The following is a 17,092-nucleotide window of genomic DNA, read 5'->3' on the forward strand; positions in this document are numbered from 1 at the left end:
CTCCTAATTGACGCCCAAGAGTGTGAATGTTAGCAGAAGAGTGCAATGTTCAAAAAACCACTGTGCATATTGTAAATTACTGTACTCTGTGCAAACTCTTGCGGAGGGTTTAGTGATGAGGAAGGTGCATGGATGCACCAAGATGGTCTCCAAGGTGCTGTCAGAAGATCAAGAGGCTCCTCATGTGACAATCTTGCATGATATGTTGGATCTCGCCCTAGCCACCATTCAGCCTCTTGGTCAATTCAATCATGTTCCTATCCTTGCTTTGTCAGAAAAGAGAAGTAATTAATATCAAATTTAAATTGGTCCTATTTCCAATGCATTCAGCTATGCTGCAACCCCTTGGCTGACCGACAAATTAAAGCCCTATTTTAGCAAACCTCACTGATTTTACGTATTCCCCATGGACTTTTATACCAATCTCCAGTTCTTCCCATAATGCCTCTTTGATCACATCCTCCACATATACGTGGAACAGCACCGGTGATAATGGACAACCCTGCCCTACACCTCTTCTAAACACTGCCCATCTGGACTCGGTTCCCCACTCGCACCTGAGCAGTCTGAGACAAGTACAGGTTGTGGATTAGCCTCCTTTCCCTCCTATCTATTCCTACTCCAAAATAACTCGGGATATTGCCTTAGAAAAGGTTGAGTGAACATACGGCAAAACAAATGAGGAAGTGCTGGTTATGATGAGTGGGGAGGAGAGGGGATTGTTGGGAGAAATCATAAGGGGACAGGAGAAATAGATGCAAAGGCATCAGCAGTGGGATGTTGAAGACTGTAGGAGAGGGGAGAATGTTTGGTAAGCGGGGAAGGGGCAGGAATAGGGGATAGGGATGTTGGATGGGATGAAGGGAAAAAGGAAGTATATGGAGATGAAGCGAGACATGTTGTAGATTAGGATGCTGGGCTGTGTTCTGTTATTCAAAAGGTTTTCCAATGTGTGCAGATAATGCCTCTCCTGAGACAAAATTCCACAACACATTTTGTTCATACCAAACTTTACATTTTTGCTACAAGTGTAATGAAAATGTTCCATCAAACCACATATTATAAATTATCATAAAAGGTAGTATAAAAGACATAACCAGAGAAGCAAGAGCTGGTACATATCATGCAAACACTGATTACAATATTATCACCATGGATTTCATTTCACCAATGCTGCTGAAGGTTATTTTTGAATGTGTCGTTAAAAAATTATGCTTTAATTGGAGAATATACTGGTTTCTGGCTGACATCTTTTGGTGAGTTTGAATGATCAGTTGAAATAGAAACGGATTTTATTTTGCTAATTTAATGCTTTCTATGAAGAGTGTGCTTAGGAGATTATTATATATATGTCATTTTAGAAAATAATATGCCAAACAGAGGTTATTTCACTGATCCCAGTCTTGAAATTGGTGACTTTCTTTTTATTTGAAAAATGTGACTGCCATGGATGGAGACTATCCTTTATCTTGCACTTATGTTCATTATCCTCAAATGATTATTATATCTACTGGAAGACTGAATGGAGATCATTTTACTCTTCCAGCTACTGGAACACTGCCAAGAAGCAATCAGCCATATTCAGGGATCAGCCCGAGACTCCATTGCAAAGAGGGATTTATTGGACGGAATATGTGATTCGGCACAAAGGAGCTCCTCACTTGCGGTCAGCTGCTATGGACCTCAACTGGCTTCAATATCAACTCATCGATGTCATTGCCTTTGTGCTTTTTGTTGCTGGAATGATTCTAGGTATCATCTATTATGCCTTCATAACCCTTGTCACCCTCCTCTCCTCTAAGAAAACAATAGAGAAAAGAGAGAAAAAGATTAAATAGAGTTCTACTGGAGCAATGAATTTGTCTCTGAGAAATTATTGCACATGTATATGACTTACTTAGGGGCTGGAGAATGTTTTATAAATTGATGTACACATCATAAGCATGAATCTGTGCATTATGCCCACACACATATATATATATATATATATATATATATATATATATATATATATATATATATATATATATATATATATACATTCAAACACGAAATCCCGCCAAACGGCGAATAAATACTCATATATACAGAAACAGATATAAGGAAAAGGGATAGGAACACATATAAAGGACGAACACAATAAAGGTGGGGAAGGCGGAATCGAACGGATCACAAGAGTAAAAATATTTCCTTGACCGGGACTCGAACCTCGGATCTTTCCACTTGCCGGGCGGATGCTCTTAACCTTTTCCTTATATCTGTTTCTGTATATATGAGTATATATATATATATATATATATATATATATATATATATATATGCAAATAAATTAATCATTTACAGTGACATTTTGAACCTATTTTTTAAAACAGAGTTTACTTATATAGTACATACTAATACCGAGAAATCTCGAATTCACATTTTTGAAATTATCAGTGAAAAGTACGTAAAATCAAAGCTTAGGTAACCAGGATTGAATTTTGAGGGAAAATATTTTGAAAGTTCATTTTAATGATTAATAATAAAATAACCCAAAAACTCTCATAATTGAAGAGCTGTGGAAGGACATACTAGATGATCTTTGCAGCATTAAACCAAATACTATTTCCAACAAAACTTTGGAAAAATATGATGAAAATCAGCATTTCCTTCCCTTAGGACAATGAGCCAAATTTGTGGTTTTTGTTTGCATAATTTGTCAAGAAATGTTTTGTTTACAAAAAATGAACATATATTCCAGGAGGTTTCAGCATGTTTCCCTATTAAAAATCAATTTCAACCTCACGTTGATATTGGTTGTATGTATTCTCAGTGAGGCCAAATTGGAAGTGCAGTAAAATTAGAGAAAATTCATGTCCATGGAAGTGGATGTGGTACACCAGGTCAAAGAAGTGTTGCTGCCCTGTCCATCAATGTCAATGGCTTCAATCTAGTGCAGGTCAAAGGACGCGGTGGTCACTCTTTTACATAATTACAGTATTGAAATGAAATAATTTACTTTGTAATTCCACACACTTAATTTAAAAAACACAACCCAGGTTTTGACGTTGAACCATCAGTAAATTATTAAATAAAATCAATGAAAATTAATAAAAATAAATCCTTCAGAACAATGGAGATCCCACGAGTCCCCATCCATCCAAAGCGATCAAAGTGGCGTAAATAGGCGAGGATAGCGGAGATCTCCGCGAACCAGGCGCCATTGGATTCACACCCAGACCCTCCTCCGGTTCGCAGTCGACCTCTCAAACCGCCCCGCATTACTATGCCGTTCTAAAGGCTATCATGCGCCGCTTCCTTTGTGCTCAAATGAATGCAGTGCTTGCTTCGGAGCCAAAAAAAGCCCCTTGCAAAATTATGGCCTTGGAATGGCCCTGGTCTTATGGCCTTGGAATAAGGTTTGGCATTGACCACGCCAAAGGAAAGCGTTGGCGTGGCCGATATTTTCTTTTTTTCCCTAGTTAAGAGAGGGTGATCAACCAGAGGAATGATTTCATTAGCCCGTTCACATTTCACCTAATTATAAGCCAAAGTCGCAGGACTTTCAATAGTCAGGTTGCATATACGTTGATTCCCCTAAGCTGCCAGTGGTTTCCAATGGAAAAATGGTACCAGACCAATGAGATATTTTTTCTAAGAAAGAGAAGGTGAAATCATTTATCAACTTTATTAGTATCTACGTTTAAATGTATTTGAAGGAGTACTCTTCACTTATATTCTCTACGTCCACATATGTGTACACATATTACTAAATCAGAAATGAAAGTCCTTTGTCAGCTTCTTAGTTCCCAAAAGAACTAAAGAAAAATTGCATTAAATTATCGAATTTCTTCAATAAATAAAGTTCTAGAATAGAGTTCTTTTAACAAATGCTTATGTAATTCCTTAAAGGTTATTTTTTAAGTTCATATAATACGAAACAGTCACTCAATTGAGCATGAAACATTTCTTGGCATCACTGCAACAAATTTATGTTAAGAAAATAATTATAACGTAAAGTAAAATTATTCTAAAATATTCCAAAAAGTAGCAAATATTTTGTCAATACTTTGGAATTGTGGTGGTCAATCAGAGTGTATCTTTACAAAAATGAGGCATACGGGAAGAAAACTTTGAGATAACTCGGGAATCAATATTCACAATATATTTTATATCGGACGCTTTTAAATTTCATTAATACTATACTATTGAAGTATTAATGAAATTTTTTGACATTAATTCCCGCTCACGGGATATATATATATAAATATATATATATATATATATATATATATATATGTAAATAATGGAATTGGATTTGGCAGCAAAAGCCATAGAAGTTAAACGGCATATTATTAAAATTTCCATTAATGAAATAAATGGCTAAAAGAACCTTATTACGTGACATTTGGAGAGCTTTCCACGTATATATGTTTAATTGTCCCACTAATAGCTGTATAATTAGAAACTCAAATGGCCAAACTCACTCATAGCCACTTGTGTAGTCACAGGAACTCACTTGTGTAGTCACAGGAATGCCATATTTGGTCAAGTACGTAAGCTAAAGCATTCTGGTGGGAGGTCTCAAGTAGGGTGACCTGCGAAAAAAACCGCTTTTCTTACACACAACTAAAAATATATTTACAGACGTTCTTTCAAAATAATGAGTCGGAAGACTAGGACTGGAAAAATGGTTCCTAAACCCAACTCTTCCAGGTAACACAATGTAACAAATACGTAAATGGAAAAGCTAGCATATTTCCACGGCCAGCCGTTACCTTACGCCGTAAGGAAGTCCACTCAAAATAATCAGCATTTAAAGAAAGCCCGTCTTCTCATCTCCCGTTCCCTCATCTACCCGAGATTGGAGAGCCTCTTCTTTTGCTTCGCTGTTTAAATGTTCTCTCTTGCTTTCAATCTGGGACAGCATTACGTCATTCAACATGCCACACTGCTACTCATCCCATTCCTCCACCGCTCTCACGAGCACATGCGTTGATGCACAATGTATCAAGCCCATGGGTTTTATTTCTTTCGCAGCCTATTAACAGATACTCTGTAGGGCAAATCTCCATTGCTTCATTCTTTCTCACCCATCAGGCAAGTATCATCCCGACTGCGACTCGTTGCACGTGCTTCAATTGCTCTTAGATTGAACGTGCTTCTTTCCCTTTCCCGATATCCGTGCCTTTGGCGACTGAGTCAAGGCAGCTGCGGTGGCACTGTAACATCAAATATCACTTTCAAAGAATCGAATTTAATTGATATATCTCTTTCATATGACACATAAACATGACGAAATAATTTATCAAAATGAGTCCAATTATAATGTATCAGTGACAAAGAAAATGTCAAAGATTAGTAGTGTTACCTTGTGAGCATAGATTGTACGGAAGATGAAGGACATGGAAGTTATCTCGCATAAATTTATGGTTCAATTTTTATTAACTTTGCATTTATTTTCTTAGTTACAATGGACACACGTCGTAAGTTAAATAATATAAATTTAGCTGCGGTGATTTCTTCGATCAAATTCTTGCTTCCATTAATAGGGACCTGTAAATCGGGTTTGAAAAGATAGGATTTATGCAACCTGGCAGGAGTGCTTGTCAGCGTGCAATTCCTACGTATTCCGGCTTCAGTGGGCGGCACGCGAAAATCACAGCTGAAACACCGGCGACCTCGGGTGAGAACATCGATGGATTCATTTCCTGAATCCGAGCAAAAAAATCACTCCAGACCTCGACTATGTTTCCAAAATAATTTCATACTCAAATTAGTTTTCAACTCTGGGAATAAAATAATAGTAAGCATATGAGAATAATTATAATTTAGGACACTTTTAATATGACGAAGAATATGCAATGAATAAGACTGATGACTTAACCAATGCATCTAAAACAGGCATTCTCTGGGAATGACGCCGCGTGCATGCCCACCCACGACCGAATTCAGGCGCCAACTGCCAGGGAAAACGGCTGGAAGGACGGAAAATCACTTGTGCGCCACCACTACGTAACTCGTTTGATTTCTTAAGTAAAATATAAATTGAGACTTTCGATTTAATATATGTCAGAAATTGCAATCATTATCCATTTATAAATAAAATATTAATTTAAAATGGACTTTCACTATTATTTAATTAACATTTCCTTAAACAGTTTTAGCTAACTGTAACTCTTTTGTCTTCAATTAACGACTTAAGATGGCGGCCTCACGAACAGTAACTGCAAGCCACTTACGGGAATTTTTGAATAATCATTACCTATTTTCCAAGATTATTCGGGTCTCCCACCGGGTCCATGTTCGTAGGTTTGCCGACGTTTCGATGGCCGAGTCGTCCATCGTCTTCATGCCCTGAAGACGATGGACGACTCGGCCATCGAAACGTCGGCAAACCTACGAACATGGACCCGGTGGGAGACCCGAATAATCTTGGAAAACATTATTCGCCGGGAAAGTACCAGATCATTCTTCAATCATTACCTATGATTCACATATGACTACCATTTCCTCAATTCTAAAATTTTGAAGAGCCAGGAATGCCAATGTTTCTTTTTGTGTCTAGAATTTCCGATATATTCATTGAAATTCTTTAGTCCAGCTGTTTCATATGTTACAGATTTTTTATCCCAAGATCTAGAAGCACGTTGATTTCATCGTTTGGGTCCGAAGTATATTTATGCAGTCATTTTAATGAAAACCGTTTGCAAAAGCCTCCGTCAAACTTAAATGTGCGTGGATCAATTACCTATACTAATTACCTACTCATACACACTATCTCCTTAACAATACTATAACAAGCAGTCATAATTACACTTACCACTTTTCACTGAATAGATACCAGGGCAATGCCAATGAATCATTTTCACGGAATCACAACCACACGGTGTAACATATCACACGCACCAAAACAATTGTAATGAATTTACATGGATGTCGAGAGCGTAATACCAACTTGCCAACAGCATGAGAACTGTAAGCAAAGACTAAGGAAGAGGAATGCAACACGAGACACGTTTTTCACTTTTCCGTTGCGTGCCCATTGTAAGGGAGGTGACGAAATTCCTTCCCCCGATACGGCAGACTTAATAGCTGATCTTTGATGCTGGGATGTTTACTGTGATTAGAAGCATCACTTTCAAACGACCATTACGGTATAATACATAAGATACGAGTTCGGGAAGTTTACTTCAGTAAGAAGCACTATAACGTCCCAACAGCCATTGAATGGTTTAGCGCAGCAGGAACTGCTAAACATCATGAAGGTCGGTGTCCCTTACCTTTATCTGACTCCAAACCTTCGAGGAATTTACCTTCTTAGGACATTTCAACTCAAAAGTGTAAGTTGTGGTGTTGACTGAATTGGTATCCCTATTTCATTTTGATTTTCTAAAATTGATGATTGAATGATAAAGACGGATGGGACATTCATTCCGTAGACCTTACCCCTACATATAATTTCTATTTAGCAGACTAGGCGATGAGGTAAACGAAATCGAAGCCAAACTGGATATTAAGATTCAATAATGCCACATTCACATTTGTTCACTTTTCCTTTGTGTTCCGTTGTGAAACATCTTCAATTTGACCTCGTCACACTCCGTCATTGAGCGGTTATTGGAACAGCGCTACGCCACCTAATTTTGCGTGAAAATGGGTAAAATCGGGAAATAGACTCATGATTTGCTCAGCTGTTTCAGAAGGGATAATATTAGGCCTTTCCAAAATTTCAGGACACTCTTCGACCTCAAAAAGTGGCGAAAATCTTGCATGAGTGAAACCTTTGTTGGACAGGGATAGCATTCGAATGCATTTTGATGTACTTGCCATCCTTTATGGTGATGTGCATCGACTTGAGCCCATAAAATGGGTATGAGCACGGTTGATTGGAAAAGGGATGTTGAAATAGTGTAAAATAGTGGGGCGAGGCAGATGGTGGAAAAGGTGAAATGAACAGAAAGGAAAACAAACGAGGAAGTACTTTGCATGGTGAGGGAGAAGACTGCGGGAGGGGTTAATCTTCGAGGACGGCAAGGAAGACATCGGCGCTCTCTTGAAGGATTATAGGAGGCTTCGGACCCCCCGGAGGCTCGCCCCGATCGTAGTCAGCGAGGATGTGGTGGCACGACCTCCCTGGCAGAACTGCTAACTGCTATCTCGCGAGTAGTTTCTCGCCGAGGAACCGCCGAGATCGAAGAGGATATCCTGGCGTCGGATGAAGCATGGGATGCTGCATCCGGATGTCCCCAACTTCTGGCAGAAGGACGTCATTCGTCCAATACGTCTCCTCTCTCCAAGGAAAGCCCCCGGCTTTGAAAACATTCCTAATGTTGCCATCCGGGAGATCCCGAAGGCGGCGGTGGCATGTCAAACCAGCATCATAAATGGCTGCGTCAGAATTTCCTACTTCCCGACCACTTGGGATAGAGATGGAGTTGTGTGTCTGCCGATGACGCATGGTTCGGAAGTTGGTCCCAGAGACTTCCGGCCCATTTGCCTTCTCGGCGAGATATTCGAGCGACTGCTGCAGTGGCTGTTGGCTGATTTCGTCCGGGCGGGTAACAGCCTCCCGGAGGAACAATTTGGCTTCCGCGATCAGCATTCCACGGTCCATCAACTGGTGAGGGCAACGGATTACATCACGGACGCCTCAAACAGAAAGATGGCGGCTACCGAAATATTTTTAGATGCCAGAAAGGCGTTAGATCGCGTCTGGCACTCTTGTTGAAGAGAGACGACTCCATTTCCCGACTTGGGTAAACTCAAAGTTCGTCCACTCCTACATACGGGACAGGATATTTATTGTGCGGTGGCTCATTACGGACTCTGGGGTGCCACGGATCTCCGCCGGCGTGCCTCAAGGGTCCGTATTCGGGCCATTGATTTTTAACATATATTTATTCCCAGATTGTTCCTAAACGGCTTGGGAATCATGAAATCCTATCCCTGTACGAAGACGAAACGGCGCTCCTGTAAATATCCTGGAGTAAGGAGATCGCAGTGGGGAGACCGCAGGGTGATATCGACAAACTGCCTTTTTCATATCGTCGATGGTGCTTTGTAGTCAATGCACATAAGACGAAGGCGAATGTCTTCCACATGGAACATGGAGGGCCTCCAAGAAAAGACCTGCGGGTGAATGGAGTCGTTCTACCATGGGAATCCAAGGTTCTCTACCTCGGAGTGCTGATGGACCGGAAACTCCTTTGGAATTCCCAAGGACATCGTGTTCGCGCGAAGGCATTCGCGGCGCTTAGTCGGCTCCGATTACCGATTATTCACCCGACTGTCCTGAGCATGGAAACGAAGCGTCGACTGCACCGCAAGTGCGTGTTACCCATCACGTTGGCAATGCCAACAGCTGGTCATGAGTGTCACGATCGTGTCTCGCTCGAATTTAAGTGGTGCAGAACTCTGCTCTTGGCTGCATCTTGGGGTGCGGTCGTAAAGACTGCATCCCCAAAATGCACAAGGACGTGCAGCTGAAACCCTTGGACATCCTTCGGCCGAAGATCTCGGGTAAATTCTTCAAGAAACCGTGGAAGAATCGGCAGTGTCCTCTTACGGAAGATCGCCGACATCCAAGTCTGGCCGTTGGACCGCCATAAGCGCCGCATAGCCACCCGTGAACACAACAGAAGCCCTACCAGAAGAAAAGAGGCCAAAGAGGCTGCTCTGAGTGGGGAGGAAATAGATCGTCTTGACACCCAGAAGAATTCCCACGTGACATCTCGATGAGGGACACACACATGGCGTTCTCTTTTCCTTTTTATGCTACCATCGGTTGTCTTTTCCGATCACCTGGTCTAAATACTGTTTCCATGCGTGCGTTACTAACCGTTTAAAAAGTTAAATTGTTACTTTTCTACATTTTCCTGAACGTGAATCGAGTTATAAAAATGACTGAAAGGAATTCGTATTACTTAGCTGCGTCAGTAATGGTTTAACTCAAAATGAGGGATTCAACGTACTTCCTACCATGCTATCTTTAAGTTAATTCAATTCAATTTGGGCCACTTTTAGGACAGAGAACCGTTCATTTAGAGGGTCGGTAATATCTGGGGCTAGTGCAGATAAAATCATCAATTAACATATAAATCAAATGAGCAACACTGGTATTGATGCAGTAAGACATTTTACACACACTTCCCAATAAATGCATCCTAAATTACAGTCAGACATACATACAGGCATCATTCTAAATGAAAATCTAACTATTCTTGACTGTATTACAGATACCTCAAAAATGAAACAGCAGATCTCAAGGATATAATCCTAAGTTATCCTGCTAATATAGCATTAGGCGCAGAGAAGTTGCTGGTTAATGATATAAACGACCAAGAAATTTTCCCAATGGATTTCATAGTTTACTGGCACGATAGAGGTACAAGACTAACTTATGTTCCTCCTATAGACCTCCTGACTCAGGTTTTAAAACACTTCATACTCACAAAGAACAAATATACAAGTTTATACGTAAAAATAAATACAGCATCAACATATTAGGCGGTGACCCTAACCTCTCAGGCATCGATTGGGACAGAAAAAGCGTTAAATCTTGGACCCACGATCGCGAATCTTGCGATTCCTGATTAAAATTGGTTCATAAAAACTCCCTCCATCAAGCATTATGCATGCCCACCCGCAGAACTAACGTAGTGGACCTGTTTCTTACGCACACACCGGAATATATTGTGATTGTGACGAGGGCTTGGGTGATCATAAATCTGTAAATGTCTACTTCGACGTAGAAATAAACAAGATTGTTAAACCAAAAAGAAAAAATTATAATTAACATAAAGCAGACTTTGAAAATTATGCCAGTTAAATAAACTTTTCACTACCTGAGTTCAAAAGGTGCTTAAGTCATGCCAACGTGGAGGAAACTTGGACAGAAGTTCTCCCCCTCCCCCCAAACTTACACACCATTTCCCTTTCTCTTTCCCCTCCTCCCTCTTCTCAAACACCTCCCCTCTCCAGTTCTCTATCCACTATATAAAGCCCTGTGTCTTCTGTTCTTTACCTGATGATGACTTTGTAAGTCGAAACCTAGGTCGTGTTAATAAAATATATGTGGAACAACCAAGTATTTCTTTCTTTTCCGATATGAATCGCTTCCACAAAGTGACGCCTCAGACAATTTTATTCAATATTATGCAAAAAGGCATCATGGATTTCATTCCAATTAAGTACTTTAAAGCTAATTGCGACCCCACGTGATACAATGAATGCATTAGAAAAGCCCTTCGAAAGCAGAGAATGTTACATTCTAAGGCAAAGAAAGCAGGTGTGAACACATCAGCCTTGGAGAATAAAAGTGTTATTGAACAAGTATAGATCTCTAAAATTGAAACAAAAACACGATTACGTAGCGCTTTTCAAGACTTTAAACATAAAGTACTCTGCTAGTATTTAAACACTGACCCCAAATCTTTCTGTCCACATGTTAGAGAAGTGATAAGGGGTTAAGCAAACCGTGGTGCACTTTGGGGATTTGTAAGAATATCATTCATACTTATTGTGAGGGAAAAGCTAACATTCTAAATACATTGTTCCAAAGCATTTCACGGCTGATGTTGCCACAGCGTATCTCCAAGAAACAATACACACTGATTCCATGGCAAAAACAACAGAGGATGTACAAGGAGTTGTCAAATTGTTCAATGATATTAAACCAAACAAATCTTCGAGTCCCGAAATTATACCAGTTTGGGTGATAAAACATTTATCCCCCACCCCTCAGCCGATACCTCCAGGTTACATTTAACAAATGACTCACAGAGTGAAAAGTCCCTAAGAATTGGAAAACCGCACAAATAATGCCTTTTTTTAAAAGTGGTGAAGGGGAGAACCCCAGCACTTACACACCCATTTCCCTCACTTCCATGTAACATCGCAAAATGTTTCAGCACACAACTGCCAATTCCATAACGATATAGACATATTGATAACATTAACTTTTTAAGTGACCCTCAATTTGGATTTAGGAGAGCCCACTCATTGGAGACCAAATTAGGACACCAATTAACATCAATTAACATAAACAGTAAATAAAAACTAGCAGAAATATGAAATATGGTCAACCTCTTTAATAAGTTTGAATAAATAAACTAGAGCAGGTGGAACAGTTAATGCATCTGGTAAATGTTTTGGGACAGCTAGGTCTAATTAGTATGGACATAAGGAGAAGAAATGTATTAGGTAGAGGAGCCACTAAAAGGAGGAGGGAACTGATGTTGGGGACATTGAGTAAGGATGTTAGTAAAAGGCTCATTAAAACGTTTTATGTTGGGGTAGTTAGGTACAGGCCGGACACACGTCCGCTACAGCAGTTTGATAGGCATGGATTTGGAGTCTTTGGAAACGTGGGTGCATATGTAGATGGACGAAAAAGGTGAACTGCACAGAATGGGAAACAAATGAAGAGGTGCTAAATGCGATTAGGGAGGATCGAGGGGATTTTTGGGAGAATACGAAAGGAATTTAGATTGATTGGCAGTAGGATGTTGAAGAGAGTGAAAGAGGGGAGAATGTTAGGCAAGCAAGGAAATGATGAGGGTTTTGGTAAGGGTGAAAACCAAATAGTCAAATATATTCACCATCAAACAGTGAATAGTAATAACTTAAGACGTATGAGTTTAGGAGGGTCTTATAGTAGAGTAGGATGTTGGTTGGTTTGTGTTTTTCAGGAGAAACAAGGGGACTGGGGCTCTACCTTTGGACAGCTGGTGTCCATCTAATGCCTATCTCGAGTGATAGACTACATTTGAGGCCCGCTATACAATACATGTTTAGTATAAGGGCTCATTATATTCCCATGAATGTGTTTTCTTAAGGCCCCACTCTTAAGTACCCTTCCTGAATATCTCAAAGTGAACATTTTTTAATCACCTTGAGATAATCTTCAACCATTACCACAACAATTTTGGTTTCTTAAATGCTGGAAAGATTACAACAAAATGTGATTAATTAAACAAAAAATAAACATGAAATCCAACTGTGCAAATCAGTACATAAGATCCTAGGTAATCCTCCCTTGAACAAAGCTGGGGATGGGATCAATTATCTCGGTAAGCAGGCAGTATTTCATTGCAAAATAAAAGAATCCCCTCAATGAATGAACTTGAGAATAAATATATGTATTTAAACGTCAGTTAATTTTGTTATTGGGTGAATATACAACCATGCCTTGAGGGCATGCTAACATTCTAGCCACCGCAAGGGCTACAAGGGTAGTCAGGGAAAAATGAAACTAGGCATCAATTGCCAGTATTGCAAAAATTAAATGAATTTGGTCGGTAGAGGTCACTGTTTACAACTACTAATCTCATGCGTTTTCATAATGTTTCTCATTTCATTATATTTATTAAAAATGCTGTAATGTAGTATATTGGAGTAGTCCTCATTAGTTCATTCGGACTAATAGTGAAGGCTGGACCTTTTTGAAAACAGTGTTCCACATTTTTGGGATCATAAGAACTCAGGCCTAGAAGATAACATACAAGGATGCCATAATTGAAACATTGGGTCTTATGATATGTCGTTTCGTGAGTCCTGTGTATAAAAGTTGAACAAAAGGTAGGACTTGACCTATATATATCTATGGGTTTAAGGATAACATTCCAGTGCAAATAAATGGGAGAAGCACCTTTCACAACAATGGAATGAAAATAGTGTTACTAAGCTGTTACCAAGGCATCTGCTGCAATAAAGAAAAATGGGAGCCTTATGTTGTAAGTGGTAGATTTTAGTCTTTCCCAAAATTTTAATAAAAACCTAGTCAATATTATAATGCATGGTTGTTTCAGTTCTATTTTTAGCTATTATATACTAGAAGTTATTACCAAATTATACAGTTGCATTGTTATTAGAGAGATAATTGGGAATAACAGCATTTATGGTTGCCATGTATTCTTTAAAAAAATTCAACTCTCACTAAAGGACGATTGCCGCGTGTTTGTTGAATTATGGGTAAACAAATGTGTGCATCCATTTGGTCGGTGAAATAATTTATTGAGTTCTGGCTATATTGCATGAAAAAAGCTTTCTTGTTCGATTGTGGCCATTCTAAATCCAGCAACAGATATGTCACTCATTCTAATTGAAACACACTAATCGACTGCTATTTGAATTGGGGAAAATGAATGTTCAGTCAGGAAGATGATATTGAAATATTTAGGAGGGTGGATAGTTGGGGATCATTTTACTTGCAATTTAAGCCTGTGCTTTGAAAGGGGAAGGCATGTTGTCACATAGGAAAGATCGTGTTTCAATGAATATCTGTGAATTATTTGTTTTTTCTTTGATTTTGCAGGTTGTTTGAAAAAAGTGAAAGAGGTGGAGATGGAGGAAATGGAGGGAGAAGGAGTTGAAAACATTGATGTAGTCATGGTGATGGAGGAGGAAGTAGAGGAAGTGGGGGTGGAGGAAGAGGAGGAAATAGAGGAAGTTGGGGTGGAGGAAGAGGAGGAAATAGAGGAAGAGGAGGAAATAGAGGAAGTGGATGAAGTGGGGTACGAAGGAGACGATGAGGGAGAGGGGGAAGAGGAAGGGGCGAGGAGGATATGGCAAGTGGGCGGGGGAGATGCCTCCACCTTCAATGTTGGTGGGGGGTGGTTGGCCCAGCATATTGACCACCCCTTTGCGCCCCATCCTCCTGGAGCCGTGGGAGAGCATCCGGTTCCCATTCTCCGCCGCAGTGCCAGCCTTCCAAATCCCGGACCCCACCATCCACTCCTCCAAAGGAGACAATCATTATAAGAAGGTAGGATTCCATCGGAGATCCCTTTCTCCAAGTCCACATTTTCGCTGGACCACTCTCACCAGCACCCCTTCTGCAATCTCTGCCCTTTAAACTATCTGTCAACGCTGCCTAAATTCCGGGGCCTCCCCTTCTACCTCAATCCCACTCGTAATAGCAATGCAATTACCTCCCCAATTATGCTGCCTAGATTGGAGCCATTAGAATAACGTTTTTACCTCATTTTTCTGAATATTACCTGGTGATAATCATGTCCAATCAACAGCTAAGGTATGATTTAGTCTCAATTCAAAACATTAGTTATCTCCTTGTTATACTCGTGCCGTCAAGGTCCTTCCATGCCGAATCACATTTTCTTATGCATTCCATAACCTAGGTAGAAGAGTGTCTCAATGACAAATACGAGGCTCATTAAATATTTCCTCTGGCAATAAAAGACAAACTTTATCTTGGGAAGATTTATTAATTTTTAACTTCATATCATTTCAGTTTGATACACTACCATTCCCTGCAATCTTGCGCTTTTTATCTGGTGTTCTCCACTGAACCATTTCATCAAATTTGGAAATTAAAAAAAGTCACTGATGGCCACAATATGGTGAATAATTTAAGGTTTAATCAAAGGTTGCAATAATTTGAAATTTAATATGAACATTAATTTGTCATTTGTCTCCATTCATATTCATCCTTAATAATTGTGGTGATCTAGATGGAGAAGAACTTCATGGAATGGCATTGAAAACTTTGCTGTTATTGCCAAAAGACCTCCACAAATATTTGAAAATGTTCAATTGTTCCTTGCTCAACCTTGTGGAAATTCATTTTAATGAAATTAAGAATACAAAGTAACTTTCCCCTGTCCTTTATTTGTGTACAAACGGTTTCAACGCTCAAGCGTCAGCATCAGGTGCAAAATAAATCAGTCTCCATCCACTTATATACCAATCATGATGGAGAGGAGGGGTGGGTGAGAGAGGGGGGAGAGGAGGAGGCGAAAGATTGATCAACCCAGAACTGTTACACAAGAGTGAAAAAGGAATGAGGATGGACAAGTGGGAAGAATTTGAAATCAGAAAGAACTTAAAAACGGGTCATGTGGTTAATGATTTATTGTTTGAATACCTCTCCCCAGTCCTGGAAGTACCCCTTTCCCTCACAGATAGACCCGACACACCCCCACCCCACCCCACCCCACTCTAAACCAACCAAACACCTGTCCTGACACTTAACACCCCTCTACCCCCTCCCCATCAACGCAACTCCATTTTCTTTCGCCTCCTCCTCGTCCCCCCCTCTCTCACCCACCCCTCCTCTCCCTCATGATTGGTATATAAGTGGTACTGCGACTGATTTATTTTGTACCTGATGATGACGCTTGAGCGTTGAAACCGGTTGTACGCTAATAAAGGACAGTGGAAAGTTACTTTGTATTCTTAATTTCATTAAATTTGAAAATGTCTTCCTTGAGAGGTTATTAATTAATTAACATGATCTCTATAAGTGTTGGATTCATAGAACCATTTCTCCACATATGCCAAGTAATGGGTCGTGCACTTTGTGTATGGTACCCACTGGCAAAACAGTGCAGAAATAGGATGGGATGCATGATTAACCTACTCACGATTGATAATATCAAAATATTTTAATTAACTTGTTCAACTGTATGATTTGGTTATTGCACCATTGCATTTTGAATCAGTATCATCTCAAATTATTGCATTGGTGGATGCAATACACAAACATTTAGATGAGACATTTAGACTAGTAAGATAATGCACTTTGAGACACCAAATAACATCTGCCCAAACGTAATTATTGCATTTCATTTTTACGGACACTTTGATGGATCAGCAATGGCTGATGCTCCAGGGGGTGGGCAATGTTTTTACGTTGCTTTTATTCATGCCAATCAGCATCACCAAAGTTGGAAATGTTGGAATAGCTCAAAAGTTGGAGTGGTAAGTTCTGATGGGCCAGTAGAAACCAGCAAATAAATGGGTTTACATTTTATGTTTACATCACTCAGTATTGAAAGAGCAGTTTTTCCAAAGTGTTTCCAAGGATCATTTGGATGACTATGAAGGTCGCTTTCCAGGCTTGCCCTGATTCCTGGGGACAGGAAAAAGTTCCAAATGAGGAGATTGAGGGGGCTGGAGCAGCATTGCCAAGTTTACCTTGGCCAGGAGTGCAGTAAAACGCACATCCATGCAGTGAGCAGCATTGACTGCGCCCTAGAAGTGGGAAGTCTTTGTGTCAGGACGTCAACAAAAACAGTTAGCATTGCATTACTTTCAAGGCTAACCTTCAATGCCAATTTATTCATCTTTCAGGCATCATTTGATATTACAT

The 17,092-nt window shown here is 39.9% G+C and overlaps 1 protein-coding gene and 1 long non-coding RNA gene across 2 annotated transcripts in view; one reads left to right on the forward strand and one right to left on the reverse strand.

Annotated features, from left to right (window-relative positions):
- The window catches only part of LOC139698984 (UDP-glycosyltransferase UGT5-like), a 30,694-nt gene extending 28,738 nt beyond the window's left edge, over positions 1 to 1,956 (forward strand). Inside the window, exon 7 of the mRNA XM_071597977.1 lies at positions 1,547 to 1,956. Within this exon, the coding sequence (XP_071454078.1) occupies positions 1,547 to 1,838 (292 nt within the window). The 3' untranslated portion in view covers positions 1,839 to 1,956. The remainder of the gene's footprint in view (positions 1 to 1,546) is intronic.
- LOC139698985 (uncharacterized) lies at positions 1,120 to 5,150 on the reverse strand. The gene is made up of 3 exons (XR_011703040.1): positions 4,758 to 5,150; positions 4,467 to 4,577; positions 1,120 to 1,797 (listed from the first exon to the last, which is right to left on the reverse strand). It is a non-coding gene; the product is annotated as an uncharacterized lncRNA (long non-coding RNA).
- Between the last annotated feature and the right edge of the window lie 11,942 nt (positions 5,151 to 17,092).

The sequence above is a fragment of the Hetaerina americana genome, unplaced genomic scaffold (genome assembly GCF_022747635.1).
Source record: "Hetaerina americana unplaced genomic scaffold, ioHetAmer1.1.p SCAF_9, whole genome shotgun sequence".
NCBI lineage: Eukaryota > Metazoa > Arthropoda > Insecta > Odonata > Calopterygidae > Hetaerina > Hetaerina americana.